This window comes from Momordica charantia (genome assembly GCF_013281855.1).
Source record: "Momordica charantia cultivar OHB3-1 chromosome 6 unlocalized genomic scaffold, Mcharantia_2.0 BLBB01000006.1, whole genome shotgun sequence".
NCBI lineage: Eukaryota > Viridiplantae > Streptophyta > Magnoliopsida > Cucurbitales > Cucurbitaceae > Momordica > Momordica charantia.
In genome coordinates this window covers 21,215,917-21,233,294 of record NW_028275164.1, presented here as the reverse complement: position 1 = coordinate 21,233,294, position 17,378 = coordinate 21,215,917, and the positions used below count along the sequence as shown (strand labels likewise).

The window sequence follows — 17,378 nt, the reverse complement described above, 5'->3', positions numbered from 1 at the left end:
TGTGACTTAGACATAAGCGCATAAAACATCGTCCTAGACATAAGCCCTCTGACCCATACACTACTACAAAATTGGCCTGTAATGTAGTTGTCAACTGACATCATATATATTAGATGTCGGTTTCCAAACCGACATTAACCCGAGTGTTATCGTATCATACAATGTCGTTTCTCAAACAATGTCGATTGACAACCGGCATCAATAAAATCGATATTGTATATGTTCGATGTCGGTTACCAACCGACATTAACCCTGGTGTCGTTGTAGGCTATGATGTCGGTTGGTCGATAATGTCAGTTCCAAATCGACATTGAGTGTCCATATAATGTCAGTTAATAACCGACATTGATAGATCTGGCATCGTTCCTTTGTAACTGACATTGTTTATATTCACAATTACAATGTCAGTTGGCTACAATGTCAGTTTTAAACTGACACTATTTTTTCAAAGACTTGTATGAAAATATTTCCAACCAAACAATCGTACAAAATAAATTAATAATTAAAAGACATGTATCAGCACACCACCAACACAATCATCAGCACACCACCAACACAATCAGTAGAAATTCTAATACACATCCTCAATTCAGCAATTCAGCAACCACAACATAAATTCTAATACATCAATCCTTCTATAATATATAATTCATTAAGTAAGCAATATTAAGAAGTGTTAAATGAACAAACTGAGCAAAATATTGAGTAGCACACTAATACAACTAATGCATATTGAAATACATATAAATGGTTCAAAGTTTTACGTATTAAAAGGCTAAAATGATAAAACTATATTTACTATCTAACCGAAACTAAGCGTAGTTCGCAACAAATTCGGCCCATTCATCCCGTACCTCATCATGTTCCGTTTGAGTATACGGTTTTTTTTAATTGAACTACATGTAAAAAAGTATAAATGATATAAGTATAATTCAAATATGAAAAGTAGAATTGTGTTTTGAGCGTGTATGAAAGACATACAAGATTAGGTATTGGAGTGTCTAGATTATGCATTATCTGTCGAATGTTCCTCAACGTAATTTATAAACAAATATAAAATACTAAATTATGATAACCACAAGTTTTAAAAAAAACATTGTTTCTTACCCGCTATTGTAAGGTATCATTACTTTTTGGCTTGTTTGTCCTAAAGCGAAAATGTTAGACAAATTTTTTGCACGTTCGTCTGGTGAGGAATAACTTTCTTTTGCTACTTCAGATGGGTCCACTATTTTAAACATGTCACGCTTAATGTTACCCTAAAAAAATTTCCAAAGATATCTGTAAGACAAAAGACTTTTAGTTTAAAAAAATATTCATAATACAATTATTACAACATTATGTATAAATATATAACCAGTTACACAATATATACTATTATGCATGTGTTTGATATCCAGACCATCCCACAAAATTGCATAATATCATCTCGAAAGAGAGGTATTTCCTTGCACTCGCCAAATACTTGAGCACTTATGGCGACCCGAATGGAATCATTATCTTCCATAGTGCGTTGGATAAGGTGATACAAAAATTTTATCGAAGAAGGAACATCCATTTGATCAGGATACGAATGCGAAATACCTTTTGCTTTCGATTTAGACCCCTATCATTAACACAATGTGATATAATTATGACATATAACAACTACTTGTATGAAATATTACATTCACATTTAAATAAAGAGGAAAAAAAATACATCGTCGTCTTTTGTGACTGTTACTAGTTTACGAGGCCACACAATAAAACAACCATTTGTTTGGTGAAGGGTCTTGATTTCACCCTCGATTGGAATAGGAATAGGAATATTTATTTTCCAATGATGACATCAACAGTGACCTCGCCGTTATCCTTTCCTAATAGAACTCCATGGATCACACATTGTGTCTCTCCATAGAACATTGTGTCGATGGCAACAATGAATAATGCAAATGAGTTGATAATTAGTCTCTAGGATTGTAATCACATAGACATATAATTGTAGGTTACCCTAACATCTGCAGCAACCAAAATCGGTAGTGAAAGAGTAGAACTCAAAATCCCAAGAAAAGTTAGAATTGCACTTAAGGCATTTTCCCAACAAAGTGTGGTTTCCATGTTTTGCATCAAAACTAAGGTAGGAAGCAAAGAGGTTGAGTTTTATTAGATTGCTTGATAGTTAAACCCCAAACAACAACATTTCATCACTATTTTCTTCATAAACCACAATTGCATATTTGAACCATTCACTTCATTAAACTGTTTTGAAAAGCAACAAGTCTTTGAGGATTCGACCTTGGATTACTCCCAAGTATTACTTGTGACCGTTTGCGCTTGCACGAGTCTCTAATCTTTTTGAAGGTAGAGAAAGTCCCAACGCCTCTTCCACCCTTGTAACGTTTTCCAAACCTTGTCCTTAAAAAACCTCCGGTCCTCTGATCTCTTCCTAATGAGGGCCGATGGAAGTTCCAAAGAGAAACTCAAACCCACTACCAGGTACACACCCAAAATAGATTGGAGATAACTCTTCTTGTCCCATATGATGTTAGGCAAGAAACAAACAATCGACTTATCAAAATTGACACACGGGCCTGAAGCTTTTCAGTTGAGATCAAAATCTTCTTCAACAAGGAACACCCCACTACATTCGCCCTAATAAAGATGATGCTACCGTTTGCAAATAAAAGATGGAAAAAATAATAAGGTTGTGCTTAGCAATCAAGAGCCCCGAGATCTGGTGGCAACTAGAGGCCTTTTGTAACATCAACGAGAGGCCTTCGGCACATTGGGGAAAGAGATATGGAGAGATTTGGTCCCCTTGTCGAAGCCTTCTCTATGAAGTAGATCCCCCTATAGACTCACCATTTAACTGAATCACAAAAGTCACCGTTGAGATACAATGAATAATTCTTTCCACCCATTCCACTGCAAAGCCCATTTAAGCATGATGTTTTCAAGGAAATCCAATTCCACCCGGTCATAGGCTTTGCTCATATCAAGCTTCACAACAGCCCAGACCTTTCTCCTTTTCTTGATATCCTTAAGAGGATGAAGGCACTCATGGTCTATAATAATATTATACTAATTGACCGACCTGGTATAGAGGCAGATTGCAAGTCTGATATCACCTCATTGAAAATCTTCTTATGACAATTAGCTAGCACTTTAGTCACGATTTTGTTGGAAACATTGAAAAGACTTATATAGGGCAAAAATCAACGACTAACATTGGCTTATTGACTTTTGAAATAAGAACAATATTAGTCTCGTTCCACTAATGCACACTCCTCCTACTATTGAGAACCTCCAACAACTTTTGATTGTTTTAGGCCCAACCGTTTCCCAAAACTTTTGATAGAACAACGTTGAAAAACCATCAAGACCGAGAGATTTGGTTGCAAACATATCTTTTATAGCCACTTCCACTTCCACTTGGGTATATGGGGGCTAACAACATTTTGTTCATGTCTAGAGTGACTCTAGCAGAGATATCCTAGAGGACTCGTGTTGGGACTTTCTCTACCTTTAAAAATATTAGAGACTCGTGCAAGCGCACACGGTCACAAGTAATACTCAGAAGTAATCTAAGGTCGAATCCTCAAGGACTTGTTGCTTTTCAAAATAGTTTTTAAGAAGTGAACGGTTCAAATATGCAATTGTGATTTAGGAAGAAAATAGTGGTGAAATGTTGTCGTTTGAGGTTTTAACTAACAAGCAATTTAATGAAACTCAACATTTTTATCTCCTACCTTAGTTTTGATGCAAAACATGGAAAACACGTTATGTTGGGAAAAAGCACCAGGCGCAATTCCTAGCTTTCCTTGGGATTTGAGTTCTACTCTTTTACTACTGCTTTTGGTTGCTGCAGAGGCTAGGGTAAACTACAATCATATGCCTATGTGTGATTACAATCCAAGAGAATATCTACCAACTCATTTGCATTATGGGTCAGAGGGCCTATGCTTAGGACCATGTTTTATGCGCTTATTCCTAAGTCATATCCCATATTGGTTTCCTATTATTTTACCTAACTCATCTTTCCCAAGGTTGGGCTTTAGTGTATAAATCAGGTTCCCACTGGCCAAATGGAAAAAAGACGTAAATAAAAGTTTTTAGAAACCAATCGAAAAAAGTGTCAGGCACAATTTGGCCAAAATCCCGAGCGTGTTGAAAATCAAATCATTTGACTAAGGCATTCCACAAGGAGGTTGATAACTAATTTAGAACATGATTAAATGAAAGTAAATGCACGAAAACATAAAGAAAGTATTTTTCATTGATTTAAATGAATAAATAAGCCGTACAATAAGTTCTAGCTTGACCCTCTTCTCTCTCGAGCGTGAGGGGAGTTGAAACTCGCTAAAGAACTTTAAAATGACAGAATGGACAAAGAACGAAAGTAAGAACTTGAATTAAAAGCAATACAAAAGGTAAAAGCGTGAAAAACAAAGAAATGAACAACTAGAGAGCAACTAAAAGAAGATGAAATGAAGCTTGGAAGGGATGGAATTCTGCTGGATGGATGGCTCCCTTTTATCGCACCATAGGTTAGTTGAAACTCCCCTCCATTTTAGGTGGAAAAGGGTTGAGATTCACCTAACCAGCTCACTTGGACTTGGACTCACGGTTTTGAACATGTGGAAAATGTCCTCCTTGCCCATCATTAATCAAAACGTGCTTTTTGACATTTTGTCCTCCAAAAATGCGCCGGGTGCAATTCTGCAAAAACATAATTCTGTTATTTTCTTCCAACTTTGACCGCATTTATCTTATATTTTTCCTAAAGTACCATAGTTTGAATTTTATGTAGAAATAATCTATGCATGTTCTATTTTAAGAATAATAATGGGAAACGGGTCAAAAACGTGGTCAAACAGGCTACCGACACATGTTTCTGCGGTAAAAAGCCAACCCTAACACACCCCCAAACTTAGCCATTTGCTTGTACTCAAGCAAAAACAACAACAACAAATCTAAAATAATCAACATGCTAGAAAGATGAATGATCAACAATCCAAATGTTCTAAATAAATGAGTCATATAAGTCTTTAGAAAGGCTCCACAAGCTAAACGTCATAACTTTACTTTCAAGCCAACGAACCATGAACTATCCTTTGTTTTGTAAATAAAAATGATTCTAAATCCTCTTCTTTTCTAAAACACAAAACTCTTTTACAAAACCAAGGAATATGCACACTTCCGTTTTGATTCAAAAAGATTTACATCAAGTAGAACGGCTACTAGCCCCTGAGGTTCTCAACACACTAACATCGGTTTCAAACCATAGACACTCATAGAATCTCGTTAGGTAGCAACACGGCATAAAATGATGTCGACAATGATTTTCATGAAGTCACTTTAATATGTAGGCTACCACCCTCCAAGATGCTAACGCCACCCATTTAAAGAAAATGAATGTCTATAGTGGGACTCGTGAAAATAAGTGCATGTTCTTTCCTCTCATGTTTCTTACCACTCTTTTCTTAGTCTAACTTTTTCTTTTCTTTCCCCCACTCTTATTTTCTCTCAAGACTCTTTTCTGACTTGTTGTTCTTCTTTTGTACTCTTTTTCATACTCTTTCTTTCTCAAAAAAATTTTCTTGCATATGACTCTTTTTACATAAGACTCTTTTTTATTGCTTGCATTTTCTTGTTGACTTTTTTTTCAAAAGATAACATGCATTTTCTTTCTTAAATAAATAGATACACATTGTCCCGCTCCCCCTCTCCCCCCCCAAACTTAAGGGAAACAGTGTCCTCACTGGAGAAAGAAATTTTGAGAGATGCAATTTGGCACTGAATTTCAACCGTGGCCGAATCTAAATGCTCCAAGGGCTCCGTGTCGTGTTTTGAGTCCCCACTAACCTGTTCATGACCTTCAACATGCACAGCAATAGTAGTGGAAAGAGGGGGAGGGATAGACAGTTCTACAGACTCGGAAACGGGGTTATCTTGAGAAAGATTCATCGTACGACGTATACTCATGCTATTTAACTCAAGTTGAACCTCCTCACTCACTTTCTTTGAGTTTTCCATGAATTCTTGCCATTTTATGTTTAATTCCTCAATTTTTGCATAAACTCTCTCATTCTCTTTATCCCTAATTTCGTTATTTTTACTGAACATCTCCACTCTCTCTTGAAGTCAAGCTATTTCTTCATCTAAAACAGCACCTTTTTCCTCTAAAGTTTGATATTTTCGTAGATAGACTTTATTAACTCCTCCTAATTTCTTCTCACTATGACCCTCTTTAGTAACCCTAGCATCTATAGATTCCATATTAATTTTTTCAGAATTTGTACCACCTATGGATAGATTTCTCCTAGGGTTCATTCTTATAGCTTTCTCATATTTTCTTCTTTGTTCCGTAGTGTCAAAACTAATTTTTCATGAGAAATCCTAGGAGGTTCAAGAGGAATCATACCCGGTTTACTTGGCGGAGGCAACAACACTCTCTTCTTTTCCTTCTCTTTGTCGTGTGGCTTGGAAGAAGATGAACCTTCCATGGTTCTTGATCTTGCTTCACGATCAACAAAGAAAAACCCCCCAATAAACCCTAAATGTGCCGAAAATGAGAGAGATGAGAGAGATTTTGAGATTCTTTGAGATTTCTTGAGAGAATATTTGAAAACAAGTGAGAAAATCATGGTGAAAATCGTGAATGAGGTGTTTTGAAATCCTAGGGCTTTTTGTTTTATGTTTTAAAACATATTAAAAACATAATTGGGTTTAAAATTGGGCCTCTTTTTTATTTAAAAACAACCCAAAGCCCATTTAAAATAACCCACATAAAGCCCACGAAAACCCTAATCCATAACTCAAAAATTGATTTTTGTTCTCTTAAATTGCTCTTGGCGCAATGTTGACGAGGGTCGGATCTTGATCCTGCAAAATTCAAATGCAAAAACAAAAATTAGATTTGGAATCTACACAAAAAAGCCTTAAAGAAAATGTAAAAATTTTGCAAAAAGAAGACAAAAAATATTTTACATAAAAACGCCCCCCAAGCTGTCTGAGGGATTGTTCCACTCTTTTCTCATGGGTCTTTCAGTAATACAAAGGTTTTACCTCTGTCAATATACTCACCACAATATTTCTTGACCCAATGCCCATTTACCTTAAAGATATTACCTTCGGAACCCTTTAAATCAACCGCTCAATGTGGATAAACATGTTCAATTACGAGTGGGCCCGACCATCTAGACTTACGCTTACCTGGAAACAACTTTAATCTAGAGTTAAAAAGCAAAACTAAGTTTCCAGGTTTTAAATTCTTGTCCATTATCTTTTTAGCATGCCACTTCTTAGTTTGTTCTTTGTACAATTTGGCATTCTCATAAGAAAACTGACGAAATTCATCCAACTCATGTAACTGAAGCAATCTTGCTTCATCTGCAGCAACATAATCAAAATTTTGTTTCCGTGTAGCCCAATATGCTCTATGTTCTAATTATAACGGAAGATGACATGCTTTACCAAAAACAATGCGATATGAGGGCATGCCTAATGGAGTTTTATAAGCAGTTCTATACGCCCACAAAGCATCATCAAGTTTAATAGCCCAGTCCTTCTACTTACATTCACGAACTTCTCTAAAATTGACTTTATTGCTCTATTTGATACCTCCGCTAGTTCATTAGTTTGAGGATGATATGCAGTAGCAATCCTATGGTGAATGTTATACTTTTTAAGCAAATTACTTACTGCCCTATTCAAAAACTGCATACCCTCGTCACTAATCAAGCATCTAGGTGTACCATATCTAGTGAAAATAAACTTTTGCAAGAAGAGAGAAACTACCTTGGCATCGTTAGTAGGGGTGACCAGAGCCTCAACCCATTTCGAGACATAATCAACAGCCAAGAGAATGTAATTCTTACCGAATGAAGGTGGGAATGGACCCATGAAGTTGATGCCTCAGACATCGAAAAGTTCAACTTCCAATATTGGGTTTAAGGGCATCTCATGTTTCCTTGTCAAGTTACCTGATTTTGATAGGGGTCACATCCTTGAGTGAATATGTGAGCATCTCGAAATAGGAACGGCCAAAAGAAACCACTTTGGAGGACCTTTGCTGCAGTCTTACGTCCAACAAAATATCCACCATATGGTGATTTGTGGCATGCCTCTAGAATCTCCTTTTGTTAATGCCAGTAACACACCTACGAATAATGTTGTCAAGTCCTAGTTTAAACAAGAAAGGTTCATCTCATCTGTAAAACCTAACATCATGAAAGAACTTCTTTATCTGGTGCTTACTAAAATCATTAGGAATTATTTTGCTCACCAGATAGTTCACATAGTCAGCATACCAAGGGACTTCAGAAATAGCTAAAAGATACTCATTCACAACTATCATGCTGCAAAGAAGACTCTAGTCTAGATAGATGATCCGCTACTTGGTTTTTTGTTTCTTTTCTATCTTTTATCTCTAAGTCAAACTCTTGTAGCAACAAAATCCATCTAATCAACCTAGGCTTAGCTTCTTTGTTTGCAAACAAGTATTTAAGTGCAGAATGATCAATAAACACTATCACCTTTGTCCCAATCAAATATGAACGAAACTTATCAAATGTGAAAACAACAGCCAAAAGTGTTTTCTCAGTCACAGTATAGTTTAACTTACTATTATTCAAGGTTTTACTTGCATAATAAACAGGATGGAGAACTTTACCTTTTCGTTGACCCAACATCACACCTACAGCAAAATCACTTGCATCACACATTAGTTCAAATGGCAAGTTCCAATCTGGTTCAATTATGATAGGTGCTGAGCTAAGTGCATTCTTAAGTGTCTCAAAAGCTTTCAAACAATGTTCATGAAAAACAAAGGGTTGATCCACTTCCAACAACTGACATAAAGGTTTAGAAATTTTCGCAAAATCTTTTATAAAACGGTGATAAAAACCCGCGTGTCCTAAGAAACTTCTAACACCTTTTACAGTTGTGGGAGGGGGTAGTTTGGCAATCACATCTATTTTGGCCCTATTGACCTCAAATCCTTTTTCTGAAATTCTGTGACCTAAGAATCGAATTTTTTTCTTTTTTAGCTTCATTCAACTCGTATATTTCTTTCAATTCAAATACTAGAATTGGGTTTCTTTGTGAAAGTTCTTTTATTGTTTGTTTTATAAATAAAATGTTTTTGATGACCCATTTTTTTGTTTCTTTTGAGATATTTAGAAACAAGTTTGTTATACCTTCACGTACCATAAAATGGCACTTCTCCAAATTAAGCACTAGGTTAGTCTCTTCACATCTTTTTAAAACATTCTCTAAGTTCTCTAAACAAACATCAAACGACTTACCAAACACCGTAAAATCATCCATGAAAATCTCTATTGTACTTTCTATCATGTCTGAAAAAATAACGGTCATGCATCTCTGGAAGGTGGCGGGAGAGTTACAAAGACCGAACGGCATCCTCTGGAACGCAAATGTCCCATAGAGACACGTGAACGTGGTCTTTTCTTGGTCCTCCAGAGCTATTGTAATCTGGTTGTAACCAGAATACCCATCGAGGAAACAATAGCATTCCTTCCCTGCAAGACGATCAAGCATTTGGTCAATAAAGGGTAATGGAAAACGGTCTTTTTGAGTTACCTTGTTTAACCGACGGTAGTCCATACACACTTTCCAATCAGTCACCGTTCTAGTTGGGATCAATTTGTTATCGTCATTTGTTATCACCGTTATACCACCCTTCTTGGGAATGCATTGAACCTGGCTAACCCAACTGCTATCCTAGATGGGGTAGATCACTCCAGCATCTAACCATTTTATGATTTCCTTTTTTACCACCTTTTTCATTTTGGGGTTCAGCCTTCTTTGGCACTCGATATAATTGGTGGCTCCTTCCTCCAGCATGATTTTGTGCATGCAAAATGTAGGGCTAATTCCTATTATGTTCGCTATAGTCCATCCAATAGCCCTCTTGTACTTAGATAAAACCTGCAAAAACAAAGATTCATGTTCATTAGACAAATACAAAGAAATGATAACGGGTAAAGTATCGTTTAAACCCAAATAAGCATATTTTAAATGAGAATGTAGGAGTTTCTTCTCCAGTTTTGGAGGTTCAATGATGGAAGTTGCAAGGTCTTCAAATCCACTATAGTTGGCTGCAAAAACTCATAACGCTCAAATTGGGTCAAATCTGCTTCTAAGTCTTCCACCACCATTTGCTAGAGTTCCTCCATGATTGCCCTTATTGTAGAGCACTCCTCGACTTCATCCTGGAGTTGCATCGTATCAAGGACGTTGAAGGTGACTTGCTCATCATTGACCTTCATAATGATCTCTTCTTTCCTAACATTGAATACCGTATCTTCAGTTGCTAAAAATGGCCTCCCAAGAATGATCGGCACCTCAAGATCTACTTCACAATCCAAAATTATGAAATCGGCGGGAAAAATAAACTTATCGACTTTAACAAGCACACCTTCTATTTTTCCTTCTGATTTCTTTATGGACCTATCAGCTAGTTGTAAAGTGACAGTAGTGGAACGAGCTTCTCCTATATTTAACTCTTTAAAGACATAAAGAGGCATAAGATTAATGCTAGCTCCTAAGTCACACAATTCTCTTCCTAAGTTCTTACCACTTATTGAGCAAGGGATAGTAAAACTACCTGGGTCCTTACATTAAAGAGGCAATAGATTCCCTAGAGCATCACTACTACACTTTGTTAGGGCTACCGTCTCATGCTCACCTAACTTCTTATGCCTAGATATGATTTCTTTTAAAAACTTGGTGTAGTTAGGCATTTGTTCTAAAGCATCTATGAGAGGTATATTTATTTGCAACTGTTTTAGAATCTCAAAGAACTTTTTAAAATGACTATCCTGACTCTTTTTAACTAGCCTTTGAGGGAAAGGTGGAGGAATCTTAATATTACCTACCTGTGGAGTAGTGCTGGGCACTACTTGCTTACCTTTATCCACCTTCTTACCTTTTTCTTCTGAACTTACGAGTTCTGCTTTCTCTTCTTGTTGTGGATTGGAGGTGGATGCAAGAACAAGTGCAACTGCATCAGTTCCTTCAGCTGAAGTGAGGGTCTTTCATAACTTAGTCCGCTTCTCGTAATAATCGCCTTACAGTGCTCCTTTCCCTCACGATCTCGCTTCGGGTTTTCTGTGTGTCCAGGCAATGTACCTTAGGGTCTAGATTTTTGGTCATTTGCTATCTGCCCCTCTTGCATCTCCAAGTTCCTTATTGCAGCATCAGCTCTTGTCATAAACTCTTTTGTTGAAGCTTCACTTCTTGTCATGAATTCTTTCATCATGGCCTCCAAACTTGTGTTGCTACCACCTTGCTGAGTAATATTTTGACCTTTTTGCTAATTGTATTGTTGTGGATGTGACGCCGGTTGAGTTGGAAAACCAAGAGGAGTGTAATTTTGTTTGTATTGTTGACCGGGTGCTTGCACACTGCTACTAACTACTCCTTGGTTACTCCAAGAAAAGTTTTGATGGTGCCTCCATCCGGGGTTGTAACTGTTCGAATACGAATTGAAATTCTGCTGGGCACCTTGACCTACATAGAAAATAGACGCTGGATTAGCTGGACAATTCTCATACAAGTGGTTATAACCACAATAGACACAAGATATATCTTAAATTTGTAAAACAGGAGAGGGTTCAGGTATCGCCGAAATGGCGGTTTTGGTTTCCTTCTTCATTGTCAGCTGCTTTAACATCTGGTTCATAACTGCCATTTGGCCTTGCATTGAAGCTACTATGTCTAACTCAAAGGCTCCGGCTGATACTTGCTTCTTTGGCAATGACCTTCCTATTTCGCCTTGGTCATTAATATCTGTCATCTTCTTTAAGATATCAACGATCTCATTAACCGACTTTTCTAACAACGAGCCATTGGCTGCGGTGTTCAACATCATCCTTGATGAACGATCGAATCCTCTATAGAATTGTTCAATTTGCACACATGCGGGCAATCCATGTCTCGGGCATCTTCTCAGTAACTCCTTAAAACGCTTCCAAGCTTCTTGAACTGCTTCATTTTCCTTTTGTCGAAAAGACACAATGTCTTCTCGAAGGTTTGCGCTCCTGGTCAAAGTGTGGTACTTTGCCAAAAATTTCTTCGTCAGTTCCGCCCATGTGTTGATAGAATTTGGTTCTAACGCGTTTAGCCAAGTCCTTGCACCATCCCTGAGAGAAAAAAGAAATATTTTTAATCTTAGTGCATCCTCAGAGACACCAAGAAGTTGAAATGCATTAGCTATTTCAATAAAAGATTTGAGATGGGAGTAAAGATCTTCGTTAGTCAGTCCTCCAAACTGACCCATCGTCTATAACATCTGGAACATGACTGGCTTGAGCTCGAACTGTGCGGCTTGGGATAAATGATTATTTATCCCTGAATTTAGGTTGTGGAACGCATGAGTGACATAATTCTGCATGGCTACATCTCGGTTATCTGCTAGAAGGATCGGATTAGAAATTTCTCCTACACCCACCATATCTCCGTTTACAGGTGGATTTTGTGGCCGTGGAGGATCTTGTGGATTTCTATTCATCTCGATGGTCTCTTCTTCAATTTCTACTTCTTCAACTCCTTTCTTTTTTTATTTTCTCGATCATTTCTCAACCTCTGCTCACGCTTTATCCTCTTAAGGGTTCTATCAATCTCTGGATCAAAGGTCTACCAACCAGACCATATGCTCATACACACCTCCCTTAAAGGTTAGATATAACAATTAAGTCCAATGACAAAGGTATGCAACAATCACACATGAAACAATTCACTTGAAAAGAATATGATTTGAAAAATAAGTCCTCGGCAACGACACCAAAAACTTGTTGGGACTTTCTCTACCTTTAAAAAGATTAGAGACTCGTGCAAGCGCACATGGTTACAAGTAATACTCAGAAGTAATCCAAGGTCGAATCCTCAAGGATTTGTTGCTTTTCAAAACTGTTTTTAAGAAGTGAACGATTCAAATATGCAATTGTGATTTAGGAAGAAAATAGTGGTGAAATGTTGTCGTTTGGGGTTTTAACTAACAAGCAATTTAATGAAACTCAACCTCCTTGTCTCCTACCTTCGTTTCGATGCAAAATATGGAAAACACACTATGTTGGGAAAAAGCACCAGCGCAATTTTTGGTTTTTCTTGGGATTTGAGTTCTACTCTTTCACTACTGCTTTTGGTTGCTGCAGAGGCTAGGGTAAACTAAAATCATATGCCTATGTGTGATTACAATCCTAGAGAATATCTACCAACTCATTTGTAATATGGGTCAGAGGGCCTATGCCTAGGACCATGTTTTATGCACTTATTCCTAAGTCATATCCCATATTGGTTTCCTATTCTTTTACCTAACTCACATTTCCCAAGGTTGGGCTTTAGTGTATAAATCAGGTTCCCACTGGCCAAATGGAAAAAAGACGTAAAGAAAAGTTTTTAGAAACCAACCCAAAAAAGTGTCAGGCGCAATCTGGCCAAAATCTCGAGCGTGTTGAAAATCAAATCTTTTGACTAAGGCATTCCACAAAAAGGTTGATAACTAATTTAGAACATGATTAAATGAAAGTAAATGCACAAAAACATAACAAAAGTATTTTTCATTGAATTTAAATGAATAAATAAGTCGTACAATGAGTTCTGGCTTGACCCTCTTCTCTCTCGATCGTGAGGGGAGTTCAAACTCGCTAAAGAACTTTAAAATAACCGAATGAACAAAGAACGAAAGTAAAAACTTGAATTAAAAGCAATACGACAGGTAAAAGCATGAAAAACAAAGAAATGAACAACTAGAACATAAACATAAACCCTACAAATGTGTTCTACAACTAGAGAGCAACTAAAAGAAGATGAATTGAAGCTTGGAAGGGATGAAATTCTGCTAGATGGATGACTCGCTTTTATAGCACCATAGGTTGGTTGAAACTCCCCTCCATTTCAGGTGGAAAAGGGTTGAGATTCACCTAACCACCTCACTTGGACTTGGACTCACGATTTTGAACATGTGGGAAATGTCCTCCTTGCCCTTCATTAATCAAAACATGCGTTTTGACATTTCGTTCTCCAAAAATGCGTCCGGCGCAATTCTGCAAAAACAGAATTCTGTTATTTTCTTCCAACTTTGACCGCATTTATCTCATATTTTCCTAAAGTACTATAGTTTGTCCACATAAAGGTTGTAACTTTCGCTTCAGTTATGGTTGCGAGGGGCTCGGCCTCGGCCCATTTAATGAAATAATCTACTGCTAACATGGCAAACTTGGTCTGACCTTTGCCAGGGGAAGGGTTCAATCAGATCAATTCCCGATTGGGCAAATGGCTAAAGGGCAGTGATCGGAGTCAACTGCTCGGATGGTGATGGATAATGTTGGCAAAAGGCTGGCAATTGTCACATGTTTTGACAAACTGTTGTGCGTCCCTATCCAAGGTCAGCCAATAATAGCCTTGTTTTACTACTTTGGCTACTAATGACCTAGCCTCCGAGTGGTTTCTACACACACCCTCATGGATTTCTCGAAGGACATAATGTGCATCCTCCGAGGCGAGGCACTTCAAGAGTGGCAGGGAAAACCCACGTTTGTACAAGTTTCCATCTCAGAATACTAACCGAGCTGCTCTTCGACCGAGCTTTTTTACTGCTTTCCGCAGGAATACTACCTAAGAGATACTTTTTATCGGATCCATCTAGGATGGTAGCTGGGAATCGATCTCCATTATGTTTGGTTCCAGAATCGACGGTACATCAAGTATTTCAACTGGAGGTCGGTCTCGTATGCGGAGGTCAGTTTGGCTAATATTTGGTGTGTTGTCCTAAACTCATAGTTTTTAATCAAATTTATATTCAATAAAGTTGTGGTTTCATATTCAGTAAATTTGTTGTTGAGTTTATAACATAACATTGTCTAAATCCAATAAAACTAAACATCCAAGGTTATTATCATGTAATCGGAACAGTATATATACTGGGTATATATTTGATATATCATCGGTATACAACTGGTTAATGTCACGGGAATAACCTAAAAGGTCTATAGTAAATGGATAAGGCTGGGTACCTTATCCTGACGACACTATGGATACGGCCCACTTTGTAAATATTACATACGACCTGATTCAGGTCGTTCTTGTGGAGACATGTGAGTGAGGGTATCCTATACAATGAGTTTGTATAAAACCGGACCGTGAAATAGCCAATCTTTAGATGTAACGTCATTGACTAACAGATTGCTATTTCATAGGATGATCAGACAACTCATTCTCAATCTTAAGTGAGTTATGGACTCCTGCCCGTGAGGGCTCCTCCTTTGATCTGTATGGGTGAGAGTGGCCCGAGTGAGGAGGTGGGAACATAACTTCACAAGATGAAATTCACTCCTCCCCAACTTTTGGGGAGTAAATGAGTGTTCTCTTAAATGCTAACTTCGGAACTTGAACAAGGGGCCCCACCCTCTCACTGGCCAAAGAGGGACTTCTGGTTATTGGTCGGACCATAACCGGGTTGTTCACTAGAAGAGTAGTAGTATTTAAGGAGTAAGATATAACTCAGGAGTAAAATGGTAATTTGACCCAGCTTGAGTTACGAGCACTCGTGAAGGATTGACTTGCCATTAATGGTTGTATATCCGTGGACACGAAAATATTCTGCAGTGAGAAGAGTGCAATTGCGGGTCTTTAGTGGAGTGATCCATAGTTGACGAATGTTGATTAACTCGGTTAATGAGTTTGACCGATTAATCTCGTATTGTTGGAGCTTCTGATTTGTAGGTCCATTAGGTCTCCTTGCTAGCTCACAACACGTAAAACGAGGATCAAGAATTATGAAATCATTTGAAATGCTCAAATTATATAAAGGAATATATATAATGTATTTTGATACATTATATATAAATATATACATTAATTTTGGATAAATATACAAAATTAATACTATACATAATGAGAGAAATTATTTGAATGGGATTCAAATAAAAATTAATATGAATAAGATTCATATTAAAACTATAGGTTAAAAATAATGTGCATAAGATTTACATTACAACTATAGGTTATACAAGAGAAATGCTTAGAAATATGATTCTGTTTTGGTAATAAATAATTAAATGTTAATTATTTATTTGATATATATATATATATATATATATATATATATTTAATTAATTAATTAATTGTTAATTAGATTAATAATTAATTAATTGTTAATTAGATTAATAATTAATTAATTGTTAATTAGATTAATAATTAATTATATATATATATATTAATTATTATTAATATTAATTATTAATATTAATTTAATTAAAACCAAATAATAAAAAACAAAAAAAAACTCCCCTGCAGAATTGTAGGGGAGTAGAGGAGTTACATGACGTGGGGTAACTCCCCACGTTAGTTGGTTTTTAGCTTTTTGCAGAAGAGTTCTGCAAAAAACAGAATAGTGCATCCCACAAGCAAGATCGTCGTTTCCAGATGATAGCGGGAAGATCGATGGTCGTGTTTGTTGGTGATTCCTTGAAAAACAATTCATCAAAGGTAAAAGAATTTTTCTTTCTTCCCCTGTATTTTTCTTTAAAAGTGTGGTTTTTGTTCTTCAAAAATTCAAGAACAAGATCTCCATCTCCGCTGCGGGATGAACGTCCTATCAGCTAAGGCATCTGCATTAGAGTTCTCGGACCATGGTATCTGGTTCATACTATAGCTTGTAAACTAGGTAAGGTATGCTCGAACCTTGCTAAGGTACTTCTCCATGCGTGAGTCTTTTGCCTGGTATTCCTCTTTAATATGATTCACTATGATCTGTGAATCATTTTACACTTGTATATTACGAGCTCCAAGTCCCTTGGCCATTTGTAGTCCGACCAATAACGCTCATACTCTGCCTCATTATTTGAAGTGCAAAAGTTGAAGCGCAGGGCATACTCAAAGCAGATACCATCTTGTGCGAGCAAGAAGACACCTGTTCCACATCCTAGGTTATTGGTTGAGCCAACGACGTACATGGTCCATGTAGGATCACCTTCTTGGTCTGAGGCCACTAGGGGCGTGAGCTTCGCTATGAAGTTGGCCACTGCTTGACCCTTCATAATTGTCCTTAGTTCGAACATAATTTCGTACTCATTTAGCTCTACCACCCACTTCATCAATCGACTTGAGGTTTGAGGTTTATGGAAGACTTGCCTCAGTGGGAGGTTGGTGAGCACTATCACTGAATGAGCTTGGAAGTAAGGCCTAATACATCGTGTAGCTACAACCAGGGTGAGAGCCAACTTCTCCATTTTGGGATATCTGGTCTCGGCCTCGATCATGGCCTTGCTGGTGTAGTAGACAGAATTTTGGCACTTACCATCCTTCTTGATAAGGGCTGAGCTAACAGCACTGTCAGATACTGCGAGGTACAATTGCAGCTTATCACCAGGCAT

General features: G+C 37.3%; 1 protein-coding gene and 1 non-coding gene across 2 annotated transcripts; one reads left to right on the top strand and one right to left on the bottom strand.

Annotated features, from left to right (window-relative positions):
• The first annotated feature begins 11,930 nt into the window (after positions 1–11,930).
• Positions 11,931–12,037, top strand: LOC148210921 (small nucleolar RNA R71). The gene has a single exon (XR_015792016.1). It is a non-coding gene; the product is annotated as a small nucleolar RNA R71 (small nucleolar RNA).
• A 4,711-nt stretch (positions 12,038–16,748) lies between these two features.
• LOC148210920 (uncharacterized) lies at positions 16,749–17,378 on the bottom strand. The gene has a single exon (XM_088125248.1). It carries the CDS (start codon positions 17,376–17,378, stop codon positions 16,749–16,751), a length of 630 nt encoding a protein of 209 aa, XP_087981374.1.

Excerpts from the sequence above, each read along its gene's own strand:
- LOC148210920 (XM_088125248.1), bottom strand. The coding sequence starts at position 17,378 with ATGCCTGGTGATAAGCTGCAATTGTACCTCGCAGTATCTGACAGTGCT.